The sequence below is a fragment of the Microtus pennsylvanicus genome, chromosome 7 (genome assembly GCF_037038515.1).
Source record: "Microtus pennsylvanicus isolate mMicPen1 chromosome 7, mMicPen1.hap1, whole genome shotgun sequence".
In the NCBI taxonomy this organism is placed as follows: Eukaryota; Metazoa; Chordata; class Mammalia; order Rodentia; family Cricetidae; genus Microtus; species Microtus pennsylvanicus.
Window position 1 is genome coordinate 88,156,726 of NC_134585.1, and position 20,463 is coordinate 88,177,188.

Genomic DNA, 20,463 nt, shown 5'->3' on the forward strand with positions numbered 1-20,463 from the left:
CGCACGGCACATCCCTGCATAGGATGGCGTTACAATGTCTGCGCACGGCACATCCCTGCATAGGATGGCGTTACAATGTCTGCGCACGGCACATCCCTGCATAGGATGACATTACAATGTCTGCGCACGGCACATCCCTGCATAGGATGGCGTTACAATGTGCACGGCACATCCCTGCATAGGATGGCGTTACAATGTGCACGGCACATCCCTGCATAGGATGGTGTTACAATGTGCACGGCACATCCCTGCATAGGATGGCGTTACAATGTCTGCGCACGGCACATCCCTGCATAGGATGGCGTTACAATGTCTGCGCACGGCACATCCCTGCATAGGATGGCGTTACAATGTCTGTGCACGGCAGGTAAGCCGGCAGGAGGCTAAGGAAGGCGCTGATGAGGGGGTCTCTATCCAGAGTCCCTCTTGACCTCAGATGCAACCGAGTTAATTATCTGATAGGCTCAAAGGAGAGCTAGGGAAGCTAATAAATAAAAGACGCTGCCATGAGAGGAGGCGTTTTTGTCCTTAGCTAAGTGTGTGAAGTTAGTTGAGAAAGCAAATCACAGAAGATTTCCTGATGGTTGAGTTGCTGACTTGAGAGGCAACCAAGAACCCATTGTCTCCTCATGTTTCCACACGCTGGCTTACATGGTTTGTTCTAATTTTCCAAATGACGTGTGGTTGGCTACAATTACTGGATAAGCTACAAAGTATTGGAGATAAAATTTCAGAGCCATCGAAGCACCCTGGATGCTTTCCTTATCACATTGCTCTTTCTAGGCATTTCTTTGCCCTCCAGTAACCTTCACATTGAGGTCACAGCATCACTGTGTAAAACGTCTTCACTCCCGGGGCAGTGCAGAATGCACAGAGTTCCGTCTGTCTGCTTGAAATGCTACCGCTACTGCCTGATGCTTCTCCTTCTAGCCTTGCTACCTACCAGCTTGCTGCTCTTGGAAGTTTCTTTATGTTTCCAAATTTCTATTACTCATGCGTAGGTTACTATATGGATTAATTGATACAATAGGGCATGGCATATAGCCTTTGTGCACAGAAGGTTCTCTGGGTTGAGCCATTTGTACTGAAAACATTCTCAGTGATGATGGGCAGTCATGTGATGAGGATTAAACAAACCAATATAAAGGATGCCAGCATAGACTTAAGCAGACACTAATAAATAAATCAAGACATCACTGAGAAGTGTTATGTTTATATTTTCTGCTTTCCCAGTTGTGTGACTCCTATGCACAGGGTTCGACCATATATCTGCATATTTGTCAATGCAACAGATACAGGGAAAAATCACAATTAAAATAATTTTTAAACAATAGGAGGAAAGAGTTCATTGGCAGAGAGCCAAACAATCTTATCAGATACATTGCGCCTTTCCATCACAAACAATGACCTTGAGGTTCCAGATCATAGTTTGCCAAGATTATAGTTTGTTTTTGCCCATGGGTTTGGGTGGAAATCAGTTTAAACACATTCATCAAAAAATTGGCCAGAGCTGGCACATTTGCTTTGAAATACCTGGTTTTCAATAATGTCAAATGTAAAAGGTCTGTTCTGCAATGGAAAGGGCCTGGTCAAGATTAGGGTTTCTTTCTAGAAAAAATAAAACCCTTAAGGCCTACCTACCTTTTGCCAGCAGCCAGGCATGGGTAATCCATCAGGTCCCTGGATTTGAAGGGAAGAAAAAGAATTCCTTAGGTTCTTATAAGTAATCAGATATGTAAGTCGACATGCCAAGAGACTTCAAAAAATTGTTTCTATCAGGTGGCTTCAGTCATAGGCATCTTATACTAAGCAGTGGCTCATGATGTTTAATTAAAATGAACATAATTCGAATGCTTTCCAGACTGAGCACACCTCTAGAAAAGACGTGAATACAGAAAGGGCAGTGTCTAATTTTGAAGACAGAATGTACAAAGCGTAGTTGTCTCATGTGTTGCTCACAGGCAGAGCTTTAGATAACACATCTGCACAGTCCATGGCACCTCTTAGTGCCCTCAAAACATCTCACAGTCATCGTTGCCAAATAAATCAGAGTTTCATTTCCTTGGGGTCACTATGGACTATGGTTTGTGGCATTGGCAATCAATGGCAAAGCATTTCTATCTGAAGTTTATAGCTCTCCGTATGCCAGTGGATATTACAAAACATACTCATTTGAAACCCGGCAGTCTGTCTGCATATTAAAGTACATGCCATCCATTTTGTTTGCCAGTGCTTTTGCTGAGCTTTTCAGAAGCTGGTGAACATTCCGAATGAAGGTTTCTAAATATTACAGAATGCATTTTAAGGTGGAAGCATCTTCAGATACACATGAGACTGGAAGATGTGACATGTCGAAGGCATGCATTTCCCTCCGATGAAGGGGCTTATAAAATGTGGCTTATCAACACAAGCAAACAAAAGACAAAGTTCTCCATATTAACACATTCTAACTATCACAGTTGACTGAATAATATTTTTTCTATACACACAATCTCTTAAAAGACTCACAAAATATACATTTCCCTTTAACGAATCATGCTTATAACTGAAGAATTATGTGAGGTCATGCAGACCAAGTGGAACACGACGATAAAAAGCTTTCTTTTTACTCCTCAAAATATAATTACACTACCCTTTTTACTGTAACAAAATAATCTAGCTTTGTAACATATTTGGGAGAAATTGGTGATGCCAGATTGGTACAAGGAAAAGGATCAGCCAGTAGAATTTTAGATTTTAGTATAAGGAGGATTTTGAGCTCATGCCAATGAAGGAGGGAATTCTGTCTACTTCGGGAAAGTGAGTTTTACAGGGAGAGACCATTACGTCGAAAAGGTTATGTGACAGAGAAGAGGGTTTGGGCTGCAGTCAATGATCATCTTTAGATATTCAGGGCAGTTGCTTTCTTTTCTATGGTCTCGTAATAATGGTGCTTCGGATTGGTTAACTCCTGACCACAGAAGCTTCGTTATGTAGGTTTGGCCTCGTTTATGGCCCTGATAAAAACTGTAATGGGAGAGACAAAAACATCCTTATTTCTTTCAGAGGAAAGGAAAAAGTTAAGTAGGGTAATCGTCCAAACTTCTGGCCTATCAGTGCCTTTGCATCATGTATTTTTGTCTAACTCATAAATAATCTCTGAATATTTATTGGATAAGTTAATATTCCAAAGAACATGGAAATGGACATGTCAGTAGTGAGAACAATGTTAGAAGATTAATTTACATTTGTTGATAACACATGCTTGCTCTCTCCCCTCTGCAGAGCCCAGGGAGGAGCCTGCTCATGCACATGCATGTAGTATGTTTATCATGTAAAGCTTACTCCAGAAAGAAGCACTTTACACTGATACAGACGAATACATAGTAAATAAAGGAATGGCATGCAGGATGGTAGGAAAGAGAAATACTGTACCAATTGGCAAGGGGCATCCAGCCCATCCAGGCCAGGCTGGCCTGGCTCCCCCTTTTCCCCCTTAACGCCACGGAATCCCTGTTTGTAAAGATTAACTCATAACGTTACTAATCCAAGAAGTCACTGAAGGCAAACATCTGCTAAAAGAAACAACTAGAAGAAAAAGTCGGGAGAGGAACAATTTAGAAGGGACTTAACATGCAGAGACGGTTCTCATCATCATGACGAGGCCTTGTCAGGAGACCATAGCCTCCTCTGTGGAAGGGTATGCAATGGCGTTGGCCCTTCTTCACATCCTATAGTCAGGCTCCAGCCTGTATGAGAGTTTAGAGACAGAGCAGCAAGAATGGCTGGCAATAAGATGTGAGGCACATCTGTGTATCCTGAGCACCCGTCTGCAGGTCCATGTTCAATGGCCCTCCTGGGAAGCTGCTGTTACTGGTCCCTCTGGCTTGTTCCTCTCCCATTTCACCCCTCACAAAAAACATCTGGAGACAGTTGCACGAGTTAGACATACCAACGGGCAGGGTGCATCTAATCCAGGAGCGCCCTGTTCTCCTTTCTCCCCTTTAGGCCCCTTTTTGCCTTTCTTTCCCTTTTCCCCCTGTGAATACAAGGGTTTAAATAAAAGACAGATTTTATTTGGGTGGGGTGTAGAATAAAAATGATTCAAAATATGGTTTAGCTAAGAATAGTCTGGAAGGGCATTTACCATTGTTTTCTGACAGAGAGAAGAGTGATGCTATAAAAAACCTGGCGTGGTGACAGTGGATTCTGGCAACAGAATGGATCTATGGATCTATCTGGCGTGGTGACAGTGGATTCTGGCAACAGAATGGATCTATGGATCTATCTGTCTGTCTGTCTGTCTATCCATCCATCCATCCATCCATCCATCCATCCATCCATCCATCCATCCATCCATCCATCCATCCATCCATCCATCCATCCATCTATCTATCTATCTATCTATCTATCTATCTATCTATCTATCTATCTATCTATCTATCTATCTATCTATCTATCTATCTATCTATCTAGTTCAACAAGAAGAAGGAGACCAAAAGGGCTGATGCATCAGAAAGGCAGATCAGTGCTGAATTTGAAAAAATGGAATTTATGTCCTGGCAATGCTGAAGCATGCATGGGCAGCCATAAATATGGCAATTCTGTTGAACTTGTCTGTATTGGGCTTTATGGTCTAAGTTGATGACGATGATTGACCTCAAGAGGGCACCATATCTCATTGCAGATGGTTGTGAGCCACGATGGGGTTGTTGGGAATTGAACTCAGGACCTTTGGAAGAGCAAGTAGTGCTCTTAACTGTTGAGTCATCTCTCCAGTCCCAGATCAGTCCTGACCACCACAATGTTGGAGTCAAGTGTGAATTAGGGATTTGCGCTGTGGATGGCAGGTATCAATGGTACAAAGCCAGTCAGTAGCAGGTGGAGTGGGGCGGTGGGTAATGGATAATGGATACTCCACCCAACTGTGAGTACCTTTCAAACTTGCCTTTTCCCTACTTACTCGTTAACACGTGTTGTCTGCACAGACTCAGAGGGAGAGGCAAATGTCTTCTGTCTCTCCCAGGGATGTTCAATTAAACCCTATTTTACAGCTCTCAGTAATACCAGAACATTTTCTGGGATTAAAATGGGCTTTCATGGGGCTTCACTTTTTTCTTCCTAGCAAACATAAAAGTGAATACTCGACTTATTGAAAGTTTCGGGTGCTAATCCTCGGCAGCAGTGCCGACTGGAGAAACCGACATCGATAGACCTAGGCGGTCTTCTCCCATCTCTTGTAGACCCCGTGTCAGTGTTCACAGTGGTAAATGAGTTTCCAGCTCACAGTGCTGCAGATAGGAAAAGCAGTCTGGGCTCATTAAGATGAGGTAGGCAGGATAATTATACAGTGGGAATGTAGCTGTGGGAATTAGTATTTGGGAATCAAGGTCAAGGTTGTGGGGTGTCTGCACAGATCATAGGGATGGAGGAATTGAGGAAAGGAGGCAAAAGGAGGGGAAGGAAGGAATGCACCCCAGCTGTTTTACATTAACATACACATCTGCAAACACATAGACAGGGAGTTGGCGCGGTGTAGAATGCAGAAGATGATACGTAGATACATACTTAAATGAGAACATTCGCTCTACAGCCTGGATGGCAGTTACAATAAAACCGAACAGTCTTTGAAGCAAGCGGCATGAATATTCAAAGAGAAAAGACAGAACAACCCACACCACAGACATGTATGAGACACTCATTCAAATTAGAACACTCATTGTGACAGCGCGAGCTGAAGGGAAGCTCCTCCTTGTTCCTCTCCCGTGTGCCAAAAACATTGCAGCAGAAGGCTCAAAATCGAAACCACTTGGGCTTCTTGAATACAGGGGAACGAAATTCTGTGTGGTTTAGCTGTACATGATGGAAGACAAAGATGTGACAGGAAAAGGTGAAGAAAAAGCAGGTATGGAAGAAATGGGTGATGCCTTCAGAAGCCCTCATTCATGAAGACTCAGTACCTCCCACACCAAGTTGCTTCCAAACCACGACATAAACTGAAACTTGTTGGGTGTGCTCTGCCCTCTATGGAGCCATGGACCCATCTTTGAGTAGGCCTAACTGAGGCCAGGCATGTTGGTTAAGTGGAATTCATGATTTGATTGTCAAAAGGGTTTAAGATTAACTACTCAAATTCCGTAATAGGCAATGTTACATTTGTTGTTAAAATTTTAGTGAACAGTAAGCTTTATGAAAAAGAGACATTAGAATAATACAATGTCAGTGTTAATAACCAGCATCACATGATGAAATAGTGTATTTATGTACCACGAAGTTACCTATCTCTCACTGTGTGTATGAGCAGTTAAAATGTGATAATTATTGTCAATTTTTACTTCTTAGATTAAAGAAAAAGATAACACAAAGTGCTTAATATTCAGAATCTGATTTTCCTGAATACAAATCTTCTAAGCATGGAAATATTTTCATATGGGCGATTATGCATTTTTCCGAGGATGGGATTGTGAGTTTGTGCTTTTATAAGCCACACTGATGGGAATTTCTCTTCTTGTGCGCATACACTCCTCCGTCCCTTCATTGCAGGGCCGGGGAATGAACTCAGGGCCCTGCACGTGGTAGATAAGGTCTCTACCATTGAGCCAATACTGGTGATTTCTAACTTCTTTAAAGAGCATAAAATTTCGTACCACATGGTATTTTTTCTTGAGTAAGATTTTAGATTCGTACTACCTACTAGGTAAGTATAAATAAAGTAAGCGAACAAACATAGCCTCTAAGACAATGTGCCTGTGTCCAATGGTCCCGCACAAAACTGATCTCAAATCACATAAAGCTTGTAGCTGGGATTTATAATGTGAAAAAAAAGAGAACGTTTTAGGGCATACTTTTCCTTGTTTGTGAAGTGGGGAGGTGATAGCACCCACCGTAGGATGGCGGTGTGAAGATGTCAAGGGTTATCATGTAGAAAGCCCTTGGGGAAAGGAATGCTCACATGCTCAACATCTGTGATGCTGTTGATGGTGGTGCTTTGGGTTGACCGCTGTGTAGACTCTTATCAGTGAAAAGTGAGAAGCTGAGTAACTTAACTCTTTTTTCCCCCTAAGACGGTTTCTCTGTAGATTTGGACCCTGTCCTGGAACTAGCTCTTGTAGAACAAGCTGGCCTCAAATTCACAGAGATCTGCCTGCCTCTGCCTCCTGAGTACTGGGATTAAGGGCGTGCACCACCACTGCCCAGCTGAATGACTTAACTCTTAAAACATATGCAGCAGGCTGCAAGCCCTTTCTTTGGCATACCAGAGTTTCACTGTTCAAGAGAGTTTACTGGGTTTGAAAGAACAATGCATTGCCAAGTATATCAAGGCATGAATTAATCAAAGGAGGAGATCTGGTTTAAACTGGAATCGTCAGGTACATAGTCAAACATTTTAAGGTTTTCATTATTAAGTTTTTGTTGCCATTTGTTTCATCCAATATAAAAACTTATCTGATTTACTACTAGATTAAAAACTATAGCAAACCAGAGAGAGGGAGAGGGAGAGGGAGAGAGAGAGAGAGAGAGAGAGAGAGAGTGAGAGAGAGGAGAGAAGATCAGATGGAACAGAACTAAAGAGAAGTGGAGAAAATGATGTTTAAAATTTAAAATCCAAACTTTTCTTTAGTTTATAAAATCATGTTGTTTGATATCGGCCCTGTTAACCTATGGAGTTGACTGATGGTCCCAAGAGATCTTTAATACCAACCCATAAAATAACCAATGTCTTCACTCAAAAGCCTACAACTATTGGCTTTACAGCTAACAGAGTAGCTTCTGCATAGCGGGCATACTGTGGTCTCTCAGTCACAATGCTTGCCTTTTACCTCTGAATTAAAAAAAAATCAAAACGTCCCATGCAGCAGTCTCTCTCCTAGAAATATCATGTATATAAATGAGATACTGGTCTGCAGATGAGATGGGCTTTGCCAAAATATCACTGAGGTTTGCGTGATATGATTTTACTTTTGTGAAAAAATATTCAATTCCCCTAGACATTACATTAAAAAAATTGGGGTCAGGCAGTTGAAAGACGGTAGCTTTGATATCCAGGGGTCAGAATCTTCCTCCTATGCTTGATGTGCCCTCATTTCTAGCTGAGTAGCCTTCTTTAGTCCTCTTTGAAGACCCGATTTCTTAGATCAGCCATCTGTATGTTTTTGGAACACAGGACTGAGACAAGAAAGGTGTACAATGGGATCACACAGGTTCAGCAGCAGAGCAGACAGTGCTAGCAGAAACACCCAAGGTGCATGCTGGGAGAAGTCACCTTTTCTCCCTTTTCTCCCAGGTCACCCTTCTCGCCTCGAGGACCAGGGAAGCCCTAGGGGGTGAAAAGCAAACTCAAGTTAGCCATTGGTGTGACCGTGGCAAGATCATATCAAAATTAACACCGCCGCTGCTGCCACCACAGTTCATTGGTCTGCACTCAGATAGAGAAAGAACATGTCAATCTTTAGACTTACAAAGAACAGTAGCATTTAGAAACAGTACTTTCTACCATCTCAATGAGCTATGCAAGTAGGGTCCTTGGTTTTTTTCTTCTCCCAACAATGCAGGAGAAAGAACACAGGAATGCTAATTTGGATCCTGGCACATTTACTGACTTGTGTGGGTTTGGGCAAGTCACTTACCTCTGCCCTTTAGTCACTTGACTATAAAATGAGGATCATGACTACCACACAGCTGTGGTGGATGTTAAATGATGGTGGATGCAAAGTGCCAGAATGATGCCTGCACATAGCAGGTGCTCAATAAACGGCAGCGACTGCAACTTCGTTACTCACACGATACAACCAGCAGCGACTGTTCCTAGGGGCATTTGCTTTAGACAGTCTGTATTGTTACACAATCTTTTGGCATAAGAGAAAATGCACGTAGAGACTTAATGGCAAAATAAAAAAGAACACTGCATAATAACAGCTTTGACAAAACGCCATTCCCCAAGGGCAGCACATGAGAGGCAGACTGACTTGATATATGGTTATTTTTTCCATAACTGGGTCATACTGATGCTGAGCATCCTTAATTTAGGAAAGGATTTTGAGGTACCACTAACCAGTGTCAGCTTACTAATTTTATTTTAATTATTTTTCCTTTATGTTGTGCAAATACTAGTATATTTTATATTGCTATCTATGTGCACAGTAATTATATATATGGTGTGCGTGTGTGTGTCTGTGTGTGTGTGTACACGTGTGTACGTGCATAACACATGCACAGACAAAATATTCTGTATTCTTCGTGTTCCCTGATGATGGAGACCATTGAATGTATCTCTTATAATTGGAGGACGTTTGCTGTGTAGATTACTTACATCAAGACCAGGCTCTCCATTTTTACCCTGCCAAAGAACCATAATAGCTACATTAGTGTTCCTGCGTTTCATCAGTAGGTTCTTGTTTAAGGCTGCTCTGGGCATGCAACATTAGTGTTAAAAAGACTATGCTAGAATTGTGAAAAAGGCTCCTTGATTAGTCAGATTTCTTTAAAAAAAAATCAAGTGAGGAAACTGTTAGTTGAAGTTATGGGGCATGAGGGATTTAAATTCTTTACTGGGTTAAACAAGTAATTTTGCTCAAATTCTATGCTTGGTCTGACTTAGCTGATTATTAAGGAAGTGCAAAACAAAACACAACAAAAAATGTTTAGTTGAGTTAAAAAGCACACCAACACTAATGAAAAATGTAAATCAATGTTCCTTTAGTTTGATAACTCAGCTTTTCAATTAATGGAGAACCTAAACACTGTCTATCATTATATATAGTTTGAATTTGGCTAGACAATCACCTTAAATATAAGGAGTGTGAACATCACAACTTCAGAAGCAGTTTTACAGTGAGCTTTGTGAAAGAGGAATTCCTAAGAGGGTTGGTCTGACTATTTACACAAGAGGGTAACTTCACCGCAGCGTGGTGGGAATGCGGGATCAGACTATGCTCCGCCCAAAGTTCCCAACAGCTAAACTCGTTCCATTAAGTACACTTTGACATCTGTGTCAAAGCCAGCACCTGGTTAAGCCCTGAAATGATTGTGAATGAAGTTTGTTATCTGAGTTCATAAAAAAAATCTGTGGAAAGTACAGGCAGGTTAGAAACCTAAAGGCAATACACGATCCTTTGAATCCTGCCCTACGCAACTGACTGGAACCACAGTGCAGGTCATTTCTGCAGAAACCTGTGGCCTCAGTTTGCTTCTGCAAGGTTCGGAATTTAGAAGACAGAACATTGCCAACTTTCTCTGTTCTGAAGGCCATCTGTCCTCTCAAAGATTTAGACAGATCAGAAACACTGTCATTATGAGTAGCAATTCAATTTGGATCATAATTTCCACTTGTAAGATAATTTTTTGCTAATAGTCTAGGAGAATAGACAAGGAATAAAGGCTAAATGAAACTTTCCCATCCAAGTGATGTGAGTGACCCTTGAAGGGAGTGCCAGTTATGGATGCCCACTCAGAAGGCAAGGGAAGGGTGCCATCTGTCCGGCAGGACCTTGTTTTCCTGTTAGTTATCTTTAGCCCCTTGTCTCTGATCTTCAATCATATGACATGATTGGGTGTGTCTGTATGTGCAGGGACCATTTGAGACTGAGGATGACCTAACTGTAGTTCAGAAGTCCCTGTATTGGTGACTGCTCATTGAATTGCCTTTGCTCCTATAATGAGATTAGGGTGCCCACTAGGAAGAGTTAACCATGTCAGTGGCAGGCCACAGGAGCATGCTGATGGTGGCGATCACATGATATGAACTCACAGGCAGCCCATAGGGTCCTCTGGGTCCAGGTTCTCCCACAGCTCCCTTCTCTCCCTAAAATGAAAAAAAAAGTTCCAGTCATACACAGACCCTTACATCCCCATATAGCTCTCATAGAAACCTGCCATTTAAGTGTTCTAGCAGAAAGCAACGATTCATACTCCTTTAAGATTGTAGTGACAGTCACCCACCATCGCAGATTTTACTAGATGACCGTTGACAGGACAGGAGGAAGCCACCACCGCCCGGCTACGCTTTAGAATTCTTATGTGTAGAATGCTCTGCTTGGGTTCTTCTGCATTGGTGGAAAGTATTATAATGTTTGTTTTAAGCTGCAGGTGCCTATCCCTCACCCGAAATGTTTAGGGGTACAGCTGACTTTGGATTTGATATTTTGGGGATGAGGCACCACACAAACTACATTTATTTTAGACATGAGTCCTGTACACACACCCTACACATTTATTTTATACAGTATCCTTTATTGTGCTTGTGTTTCTACTGCAATGTGCCATATGAGGCCAGGAGTAGAATTCCCGTCCGTGTTAGTGCTCTAAGGTTCTGGATTTTAGAGGATTCACAACTTGGCCTGTCTTGCCTTCCTCCCTGTTTAAATGAAAGGTTTCTTAAAAATCAAGTCTCTCTCCTTGGAGAAGCCCTCCTTTGACGACTCTGTCCATTCCCATAGCTGTCCGTCACTTCTTTTTTTTTAAATTTATTTATTTATTAAAGATTTCTGTCTCTTCCCCCCCACTGCCTCCCATTTCCCTCCCCCTCCCCCAATTAGGTACCCCCCCCCATCAGCTCGAAGAGCAATCAGGGTTCCCTGACCTGTGGGAAGTCCAAGGAACCCCCACCTCCATCCAGGTCTAGTAAGTTGAGCATCCAAACTGCCTAGGCTCCCACAAAGCCAGTACGTGCAGTAGGATCAGAAACCCATTGCCATTGTTCTTGAGTCACTTCTGGCCCTTGAACTCTGTGAGGCACACACAGATGTTACCATTATTTTTTGTCTGTGGTGTCAGCTCAGTCATGTTTTAGAATAGTGCTCAGTGCATTAGTAAATATTAGCTGAATAGATTAATCACATTGGGTCAGACATTGTTATATATATCTTCTTTTTTTTTTTTTTGAAAAAAAGAAAGATTGAAAATCCTTTATGCCTTCAGCGAGTGCTTGGTGGGTAGACACATAGTTATCTTTACCCACTCTAAGTGTGTGTTTAATAGGGTTATGGTAAGTGATAATTTAGAATGCCTGTGGAAGAATCAGGGTTATTGGAGGTGCTCTGTGAGTAGAAATAGCTTAATACAGATATAATTTTCATTTTAAGAGTGTTTGTGCTGCTTCCTCCAGATTAAGGTGTGTGTTATCATGCAGCATGAAAACATCAGGGACAATGGTAATGGTAATGCTTGCATCAGCACCTCTGTAGAAAGTTCTATCGCCTGTCTTTTATTTTGCCATCAGAGAGGCTTAAAGTTTTTTATGTGTGTAGAAGACAGGTCTCCCTGAGAACTCTAGCAGCAGAGGCATGGGATAGGCTTTTCCTTCTCTGTCCTCAAGGTTTCCATGTGAATAGATAACAGGAATTACTAGCATTTTTCTTTTAAATTCAGGGAGTTGGTGAAGCCACTAACATAGTCAGCAAAAAGACACACAGATTATAGTAAGATCACCAGAGATGGACATCTTTAAGAATCTGAGCTTTCACGGTCAACAAGACAAAAACAACAGCCTACAGAATGGGAAAAGATTTTCACTAACCCCACATCAGACAGAGGTCTGATCTCCAAAATATACAAAGAACTCAAGAAATTGGTCATCAAAAGAACAAATAATCCAGTAAAAAAAAATGGAGTACAGACCTAAACAGAGAACTTTCAATAAAGGACCCTTTCAGCCTAATAAGTGGCTGAAAGACACTTAAGGAAATGTTCAACATCCTTAGTCGTTAGAGAAATGCAAATTCCATCTTACACCTGTAAGAATGGCTAAGATCAAAAACACTGAGAGGTTCTGGGGTAGAGGGAACACTCCTGCATTGCTGGTGGGATATCAGTATAGCAATTTCTTAAAAAATTAGAAAACAACCTTCCTCAAGACCCAGCAATACCACTTTTTGGGCATATATCCAAAGAATGCTCAATCATGCCACAAGGACATGTGCTCAACTATGTTCATAGCAACATTGTTTGTCATAGCCAGAACCTGGAAACAACCTACATGCCCCTTGATCAAAGAATGGATAAGGAAAATGTGGTACATTTACACAATGGAGTACTACACAAGAGAAAAAAATAACATCTTGAAATTTGCAGGCAAATGAATGGAGCTAGAAAACATCATTTTGAGTGAGGTAACCCAGACTCAGAAAGACAATTATCATATGTATTCACTCATAGGTGGTTTTTAAACATAAAGCAAAGAAAACCAGCCTACAAACCACAATCCCAGAGAACCTAGACAACAATGAGGACCCTAAGAGAGACATATATAGATCTAATCTACATGGGAAGTAGAAAAAGACAAGATCTCCTGAGTAAATTGGGAGCATGGGGACCATGGGAGAGGGTTGAAAAGGAAGGGAGAATCAGGGAGGGGAGCAGATAAAAATGTAGAGCTCAATAAAAATCAATAAAAAAAAAGAATCTGAGCTTTTCTTACCACTTCGTATTTGCTAATAATGAAACAGCAATGGCACTCAGGGCACCGGCTGTCAATAAATTAGATTTGAATTTGAATTACACTTTTCATTCTTTCTGGTGGCAAGGCCTCCAGAACTTCAGGAACTGTCTCAATCCTTCTGTGCTTAAGTTATATCAGTCATAAGATGAGATACTGATAAATATTTTATGAAAATTGTCAAGAAGATCAAATGTGACAGTATTACATGACATTATACAGTCTGAAATGACAGATGTCACAGGGCTAGCTGCTATACAATTATAGGGCATATTTTTAATGGAAAGAGCTTTAAAGTTTGCTAATTTGAAATAGACTTCTTTCTGATAGACTTGGCAGTGTTATTTATGAGTTTTAAAATGGTGTGTGTGTGCTGTGCGTGTGTGCACACACGGGCGTGCATTCCTGGTATTTTGGGGTGGAGTTTAGAGGCAGGTTCACAGAAGTAAGCTAACTGGACGTAGACCAGCTCTAGTCTAAACATTGCCATGGAACTTCCTTCCTACCTCTCCGCCCTGCCTCTACTGAGAACTCGCCTCGTTTTTAAAAGGAACACACATGGCTTATGGAAACGGAGTATCAGTCACAGCAGCACTTGGCTTCAGGCTTTCTCTTCTCGACTAGCCTGCCCCTCATAGCAGAGCGCCCTGAGAAGGGGACCCAGTGAGCCAGTGTTGGTCAAGGAGGCTCTGGGGACACTCAGCTGGAAGTTCCCATTAGGATTATTTCCCTTGCGGGGAGCCCTGTCCTTGGTACAAGTCGCCCTGAGTGACACCTGGACCGACAGCTAGGGTTTTGGCTGGGTAGAAGCAAAGCCCACACTCCTCCTATGGCTTTTTGGTTATGTGAAAGACACATTTCTTTCTTGTTCAAGTCACATGGAGTTTTGATCTTTTTCTCGGCACCAAAGCACCAACCCCAGCGGTTGCATCTTGGATACTCTCAGAAATGAAATATTAACTCAAGGATTTGAAAGTATAGTGTTTTCCCCCCCTGTATTAAGGGGTTCCAAAAGAACCTTTGGCTCTCTCAAACTTAAAACATTACAGGGTTCTAAGGCCAGAGGAAGAATTCAGTATTCAAATCAAAACCACTAGTATGCTCTGGAGGACAGACCCAAAGTGCAGGTGGCTTGGAGGAGAAAGTGTGTTGTTTGATGTAACAGGTCAAAGAGGGATCTAGGAGTGGCTTCAAGGGCCTGTCCTTTACTCAGATGAAGAAGTCAGCGGAAGGCAGGGGGCATTGGGAGCTGCATACCGATATGTCAGTCACGTATTGAGAAAGTTTGCATGTGAAATGCTTCGTTTCCTTTAAGCTGGCCGTATTTCATCCAGGCTCTTCAATTTGCATATCAGTATCACGGACTTGTTCTAGAATGCTGGCCTTGCCCATCCTTTCTGCTTTCAAATCGGAAACATCTGCAGGAGCCAGCCTCCAGATGGCACCTCCATTATCGGCGAGACCCACATTACGGTCTGGCTTTCTGTGCGAGGGCACTCGCGGCATACTGACACACGATCCCGTTTGAGGGGACACAAGTGTGGCGCTTCACACCGCGTGCACCTGGCTTCAGCTATGCCTTCACGAATTCTTCGAGACTTCATTTGCTCCGCTGGTTCATTCGCCACCAGCGCGGAGATCTGATACCCTTGAGACGTGGCTGAGCTATCGGAAGTAGCAGCTGATTTACCAAACAGCAAACCCTCTTGAGCCCCAGGGCGCTTTGCCAACAGACCGCCTGAGCTTTGCTGCTCCAATTTTAGGATGGACCGAGTTTCTTCATCCAGTGCCTGGAAATGAATCTTTATTGCCAGCAGGGCACTCTTAGCTTTGAAGTATTTTTAATGAAGCTGATTATCGGAAGTTGTTGGTTTGATCTTAGAAATAACAATAGTGGATGCAGATAATATATTCTTAAGGACTCCTCTTTCGAGAATTTTTCTTGGATAAGGTCAGTCTTTACTGGGAAACGGCCCATATATTTGTATTGACTTTGGTCTTGTTCTCTGGCTATTTTTTGCACAGATTTCTCTGCAATATAAACTCTTCAGATTAATGGAGATAGATGTTTTCTTACTTAGACATAAAGGGGAGGTCTCCATTAACCCCCCCCCCAGAAAACAGGGAACCCCATGGAAGAGGAGGCAGAAAGGGTGTAAGAGTCAGGAGGGATGGAGGACACCAAGAATACAAGGACCTGTAAGTCAACACGAGCAGAGCTCATCTGAAGTCAGAGACTGTGACAGCATGCACAGGCCTGCACAAAGGTCTTTTGCATATGCACATATATAGATAGGCTTCCTGTCTAGTGTTTTTATGGGATACTTGAGCATGCAGATGAGTGGGTCCTTGATTCTTGTGCCTTCTCTCGAGCTCTTTTTTTTCTGTTGGTTTGCCTTGTGCAAATTTGATGTGATTGTTTTTGTTTTATCTTATTTTTTATTTTGTTATATTTTAGTATCACCTCTTAGAAGCCCATTTTTTTTTTCTAATGAGAGATAAGAGAGGATATGAGGAGGAACTGGGTGGAGTACAGGGAGCAGACACCATAATCAGAACATATCATGTTAGAAAAGAATCTTTTTTCTTCAATATTAGAAGAAAGAAAACAGTTGCTTCCTCTGCAGCATTATTTATATATTATGCATATATTTATGATTATTAATGAGTCTCTGTGATGATGAATCAATTATATGGCTATAGTCAGTGTAGCAGAGCAGCGAGCAAAGGGGGTTTCTTTAAGTAGAAGTGTTTCTTTCACTCTTGAAGGATTGCATTGTGCACAGTTGCATCTCATAAGCAATTATTGCATGTATGAATTTACAGAACACAGGACTTTGGAATTAGGAGGCATGTCAGAGACATTGCTACTTACCTGGTCCTCTCTTTAAAAATAAAATTACCCGGGACTGATGAAAACTCTCATTTTAAAAAGACCACCAACTTGCACCATGCCAACATTATGCAATGCTCACATTCAGCATCCTTTCCTCATCTCGTAGGGTGTGTGGTAGGGAAATTGCTTGCAATTCTACACACACACACACACACACACACACACACACACACACACACACACACACACGAGATTTCCAAGGTGAAGAAAAGAAAAAGTGGGCAAAAAATTGTGAGAAGAGAAGAGGTTCTAGACACACGAGCAGCTGCTGAGGCCGCTGCACATTTTTGTGTGTCAGATATTCATCTTCCCCTGAACGTCTATCTTTTTTTTTTCCTCCAAAGGATATGGAAGCATAGACTAGAACAGTGAGGTTAGTGAGAGGGTTTCATTTTATACTGCACTGAAATCATTTCCTTATGGCTATAGGAAAACAGGTCATTCTTTAACTCACAAAAGAAAAATGAGAGCACGGGTGACCGTGTGGAGAAGAATATTTAGGTTTTGTAATTTCCTTTGGAAAAATATTAGAATTTACTTGGAATGAATACAGTAGCTTTGTATTAAGATTATCAACCAGAATATGTAGTTCTAGAAATTTTAGCTTCATTGACTTCAACTTTCTGGATGAAGGCCCAATGAAAATATCTTCCTTATGGGTTAAGAAGGACTAATGGGAGCTATTTATTTTAGCTATGTAAATGTATGCATTGTTTTCATTAAGGCAGACTGATTCCCTTTTATGCTGTATGGTTTTCTTCTCGAAGTCTTAGGACTCTGAATAGAGCTTCAAATGGGCAATATTTTTACTTAATACTAGATAGCCCCCATCATTCCTGAACAATGAACAGTTTGAGATCATTTTGAAGCCATGCTTTGCTCTTTCAGTGCTCAGCTTAAGTGTGATAACCCAGAGAGAGACTTACTCTTTCTCCTTTGGGACCTGCAGGGCCATGGGGTCCTATGGGACCATCTGCACCCTAAAAAAAAGATAAAAATAAAATACTATGAGACCAGTGAGAGACAAGGATTGCAAGAAGAGAAATTCTGATTTACTCGGACTTATCTTAGAGAATGATGTCTTCAGATAACTTATCTGATTCTAAAGCACTTTATTCTTGATGGTTTTTCATGCCAGTTATTTTTGAGAAATTCATGCAACAGGAATGAGACATCTAACTGCATGCTTCCACAAAGAGTATACACAAAATCCATATTTCATTCTTATTTATTTATTTTAATTTATTTTTATCTGATGAAGCAGCTTCATTTTCCTGTCATAATTTTTTTTCCAAATTTATTTTTTATTTTATGTGTATGTGTTGTGAGTACTTGCATGTGTGTATGAACATCATGCGTGTGCAGTTTCCATGGAGGCCAGAAGAGGGCACCAGATCCCCAGAGCAGAGTTAGAGCTGTGGTGAGCCACCATGTGGATGCTGGGAACTGAACCTGGGTCCTCTGCAGGAGAAGCCAGTGCTCGTAACTGCTGAGCTGCCTCTCCAGCCCCGCACCTCCATAATCTTAACCAGGAAAGTATAACCATCCTTTCTTTCTACTGTCTTTTCCCCAAGTCTGTTCTCCACAGTCACTGACACCCATGGCCAAAGCCTCAAAACTTTTTTTTTTTTTAGCAATTTAAGTGGAAAACATATGAATGAGAATAGTGTTTAACTTTCGAATCATCTTTCTGCAGCTCTATTGGGATAGCAGGGGCTCACGAGGTGGGGGGTGGTTGTTCTAGACTTTGCACATCAGGCAGGTCAAGTTACTTGATTGATATAATTGGTTTCTGTTGCAGAAAAGATAATATCTGAAAGAATGTAAGAACTCTGGGGTCCAGTGGAAATTAATAACTGCCTGAAGAGCTGTAGAACTGAAAATTTTGATTCTTAAAAAAATGTCATAAGGGTTATTTGCTCAATTGTCAGGAAGACCATGCTTAAGCAGTAAAGAGTACATAGCAGTGTTTGCACACATGAGGACTATTTCATTTCAGCTTGTCTAGCTTACTCCCATGGCTGTTCTGGCAGAACATGGATTCTGTTAGAATGTCTGAATAGGAAAGAATTCAGAGTTTCTAATTCATTCTCTTGTTGGTGAATTCTTATTTATCTTAATCATGCGCTTAATGCTTCATCGCAAAGTTCACTTCCACAAGGCTTCTAAATACTGACTGACTATGGCAAACATGTAAAAACTGAGCTGCCCAAAACAACAACAACAAAAATGATAAAAATGATGGAGACACACGATGCATGCCATGAGTAGAGACTTGGAGGTTCATTTTAAGGAAGAAATTACAATTTTAAGATGGACAGAAATGTAAAGGAAAAACAAGTTAAAATAAATTCCTTATTTTCCCCATTCGGAGCCTTTGTCATGGGATTACAGGGAAGGTTTTTATGAATTGTTTTAGGTTGTTGAGACACCAAAGGCAGCAGGACTCAGCGTTCTTCTCTCTTAGTAAACATCCAGACTTGAACTTCTGAAGAAGACCTGGCAGCTAAGGTTATACCTTCGAGTTGCAACCCGCTCTCTGTCCCTCTTTCTCACTTCCATCATCCTCATCCTCCTTTCCCTAGGCAACCCCTCAGCATCCGAGAAGACCCCCAAGGAAAGAAGGGGTCTTCCCCAGAGCACCCGATGCACATCCATGAAGTATGTGGGAGCAGGACGCGGGGCTGACTCACCCGGGATCCTGGCTTTCCGTCTAAGCCAGATGCTCCCTGTGTGATTGGGTTGGTATCAGGGTTGGTGGGTGTGACACGAATGACAAGAACAGAGATTAGTACGAGGCACTGATGAACAAATGCAACACGTCAAGCAACGTAATACACAGTCACGGGATTCTGGGATGAATATCACATCGCTACAAATAGTTAGTTTAAAAAAATCACATGACAATACATGCCCCCAGAGATGATGGCATTCTAGTGACATTTCTAGTAGGAAATTCTCATAGAGAAACCTGGCGAATGAGGTTTACACAGTGGGCTACAAAGTCCTTGGGGCTCCTAGCTATATGGCCACATGAAATTCATCTTCTAAAGACTATTATTCATGACATGTTTCTTTATATTCTGAAGAGAAAGTAGTGGAAATCTCTGGAGGAAAAGACTCCAGAACTCTGACTATACTTGCCAACATGGCTTTATGGGTGAAAATGCTGTGCTTTATTCTATTGGGATGGTTTGATTTTATATGGATGCTATTTATGTCATCGACCCAAAGTTCACATTAGTCGCCACTAGAGGGACTTCTAGGAACAAGAAAAAAAATGTGGGCTCAAGGTACAATAAGTCCCAGTTTGTCCCTCAGTTTGGTTCAAATAATCTTTATATATCTTTGATATTTGCATAAGAAATGCCTTAAAAACTTAATCTCAGATTAATGCACGCTTTTCTTTATTTTCAGTTGAGGGCTACCTGTCGGGGTGTGTGTGATACAATGGTGTGTGTGATAAAATGGTGTGTGTATGATGATACAATGGCATTTTCTCTGTTTGTGGCGGATCCTTCTTAACTAGGCTCTTATATAGCAGATCCCCAACACTCGTTACTTCGAAGATACAGACTATGACACGGAACACTTAGGAAGATATTGTGTTAGCGCTTTTGAGTCTCTTGGCCAGGCCGGAGAGCTCTCACTCAGCTTCATACCTCAGGAGTAGTTAATAACAAAAAATGAAAGAAAAAAATCGATTCCATCTGCCAGCAATGCCAACACATACATTTAGGATATTTTTAGTTTTTTTTTTTTAATTTAAAATTTCCTTCAGTATGATCCTGTCATGATCAATGCTCTAACTACAAAATAGAGCTTTAGGTAGCAACAATTATGAACAGTAGGCATTGTTGCTGCGTAATGATAAGCCCTTTTTGACTTTTTTAGTTGCTATTATAACATTTGAAGATAGATGTTAAAATGATATTTATATCTAAATCTTAATGGCATGTTGAAAAAAAAGGATATTTATATCGATCACAAGATTATGTATCTAACTGGGGAGCAGAGCTAATGGCTTTCTGAACGTCTTGTGCTATGATCCATTGACCCAACTGGCACAATTTAACTGAAATTATAACAAAACTTATACGATTCACTTAGCAAGTAAATGTGTACAAAGCACTTCCTACATGCAACTTACAAGTCA

The 20,463-nt window shown here is 41.4% G+C and overlaps 1 protein-coding gene across 1 annotated transcript in view; it reads right to left on the reverse strand.

The window, feature by feature from the left end:
• The window catches only part of Col25a1 (collagen type XXV alpha 1 chain), a 392,115-nt gene that overhangs the window by 7,042 nt on the left and 364,610 nt on the right, over window positions 1-20,463 (reverse strand). The window contains exons 31-36 of the mRNA XM_075981333.1: window positions 19,001-19,036; window positions 17,234-17,287; window positions 10,727-10,780; window positions 8,243-8,296; window positions 3,415-3,492; window positions 1,642-1,680 (exon numbers count right to left, since the gene is read on the reverse strand). Of these exons, the coding sequence (XP_075837448.1) occupies window positions 1,642-1,680; window positions 3,415-3,492; window positions 8,243-8,296; window positions 10,727-10,780; window positions 17,234-17,287; window positions 19,001-19,036 (315 nt within the window). The remainder of the gene's footprint in view (window positions 1-1,641; window positions 1,681-3,414; window positions 3,493-8,242; window positions 8,297-10,726; window positions 10,781-17,233; window positions 17,288-19,000; window positions 19,037-20,463) is intronic.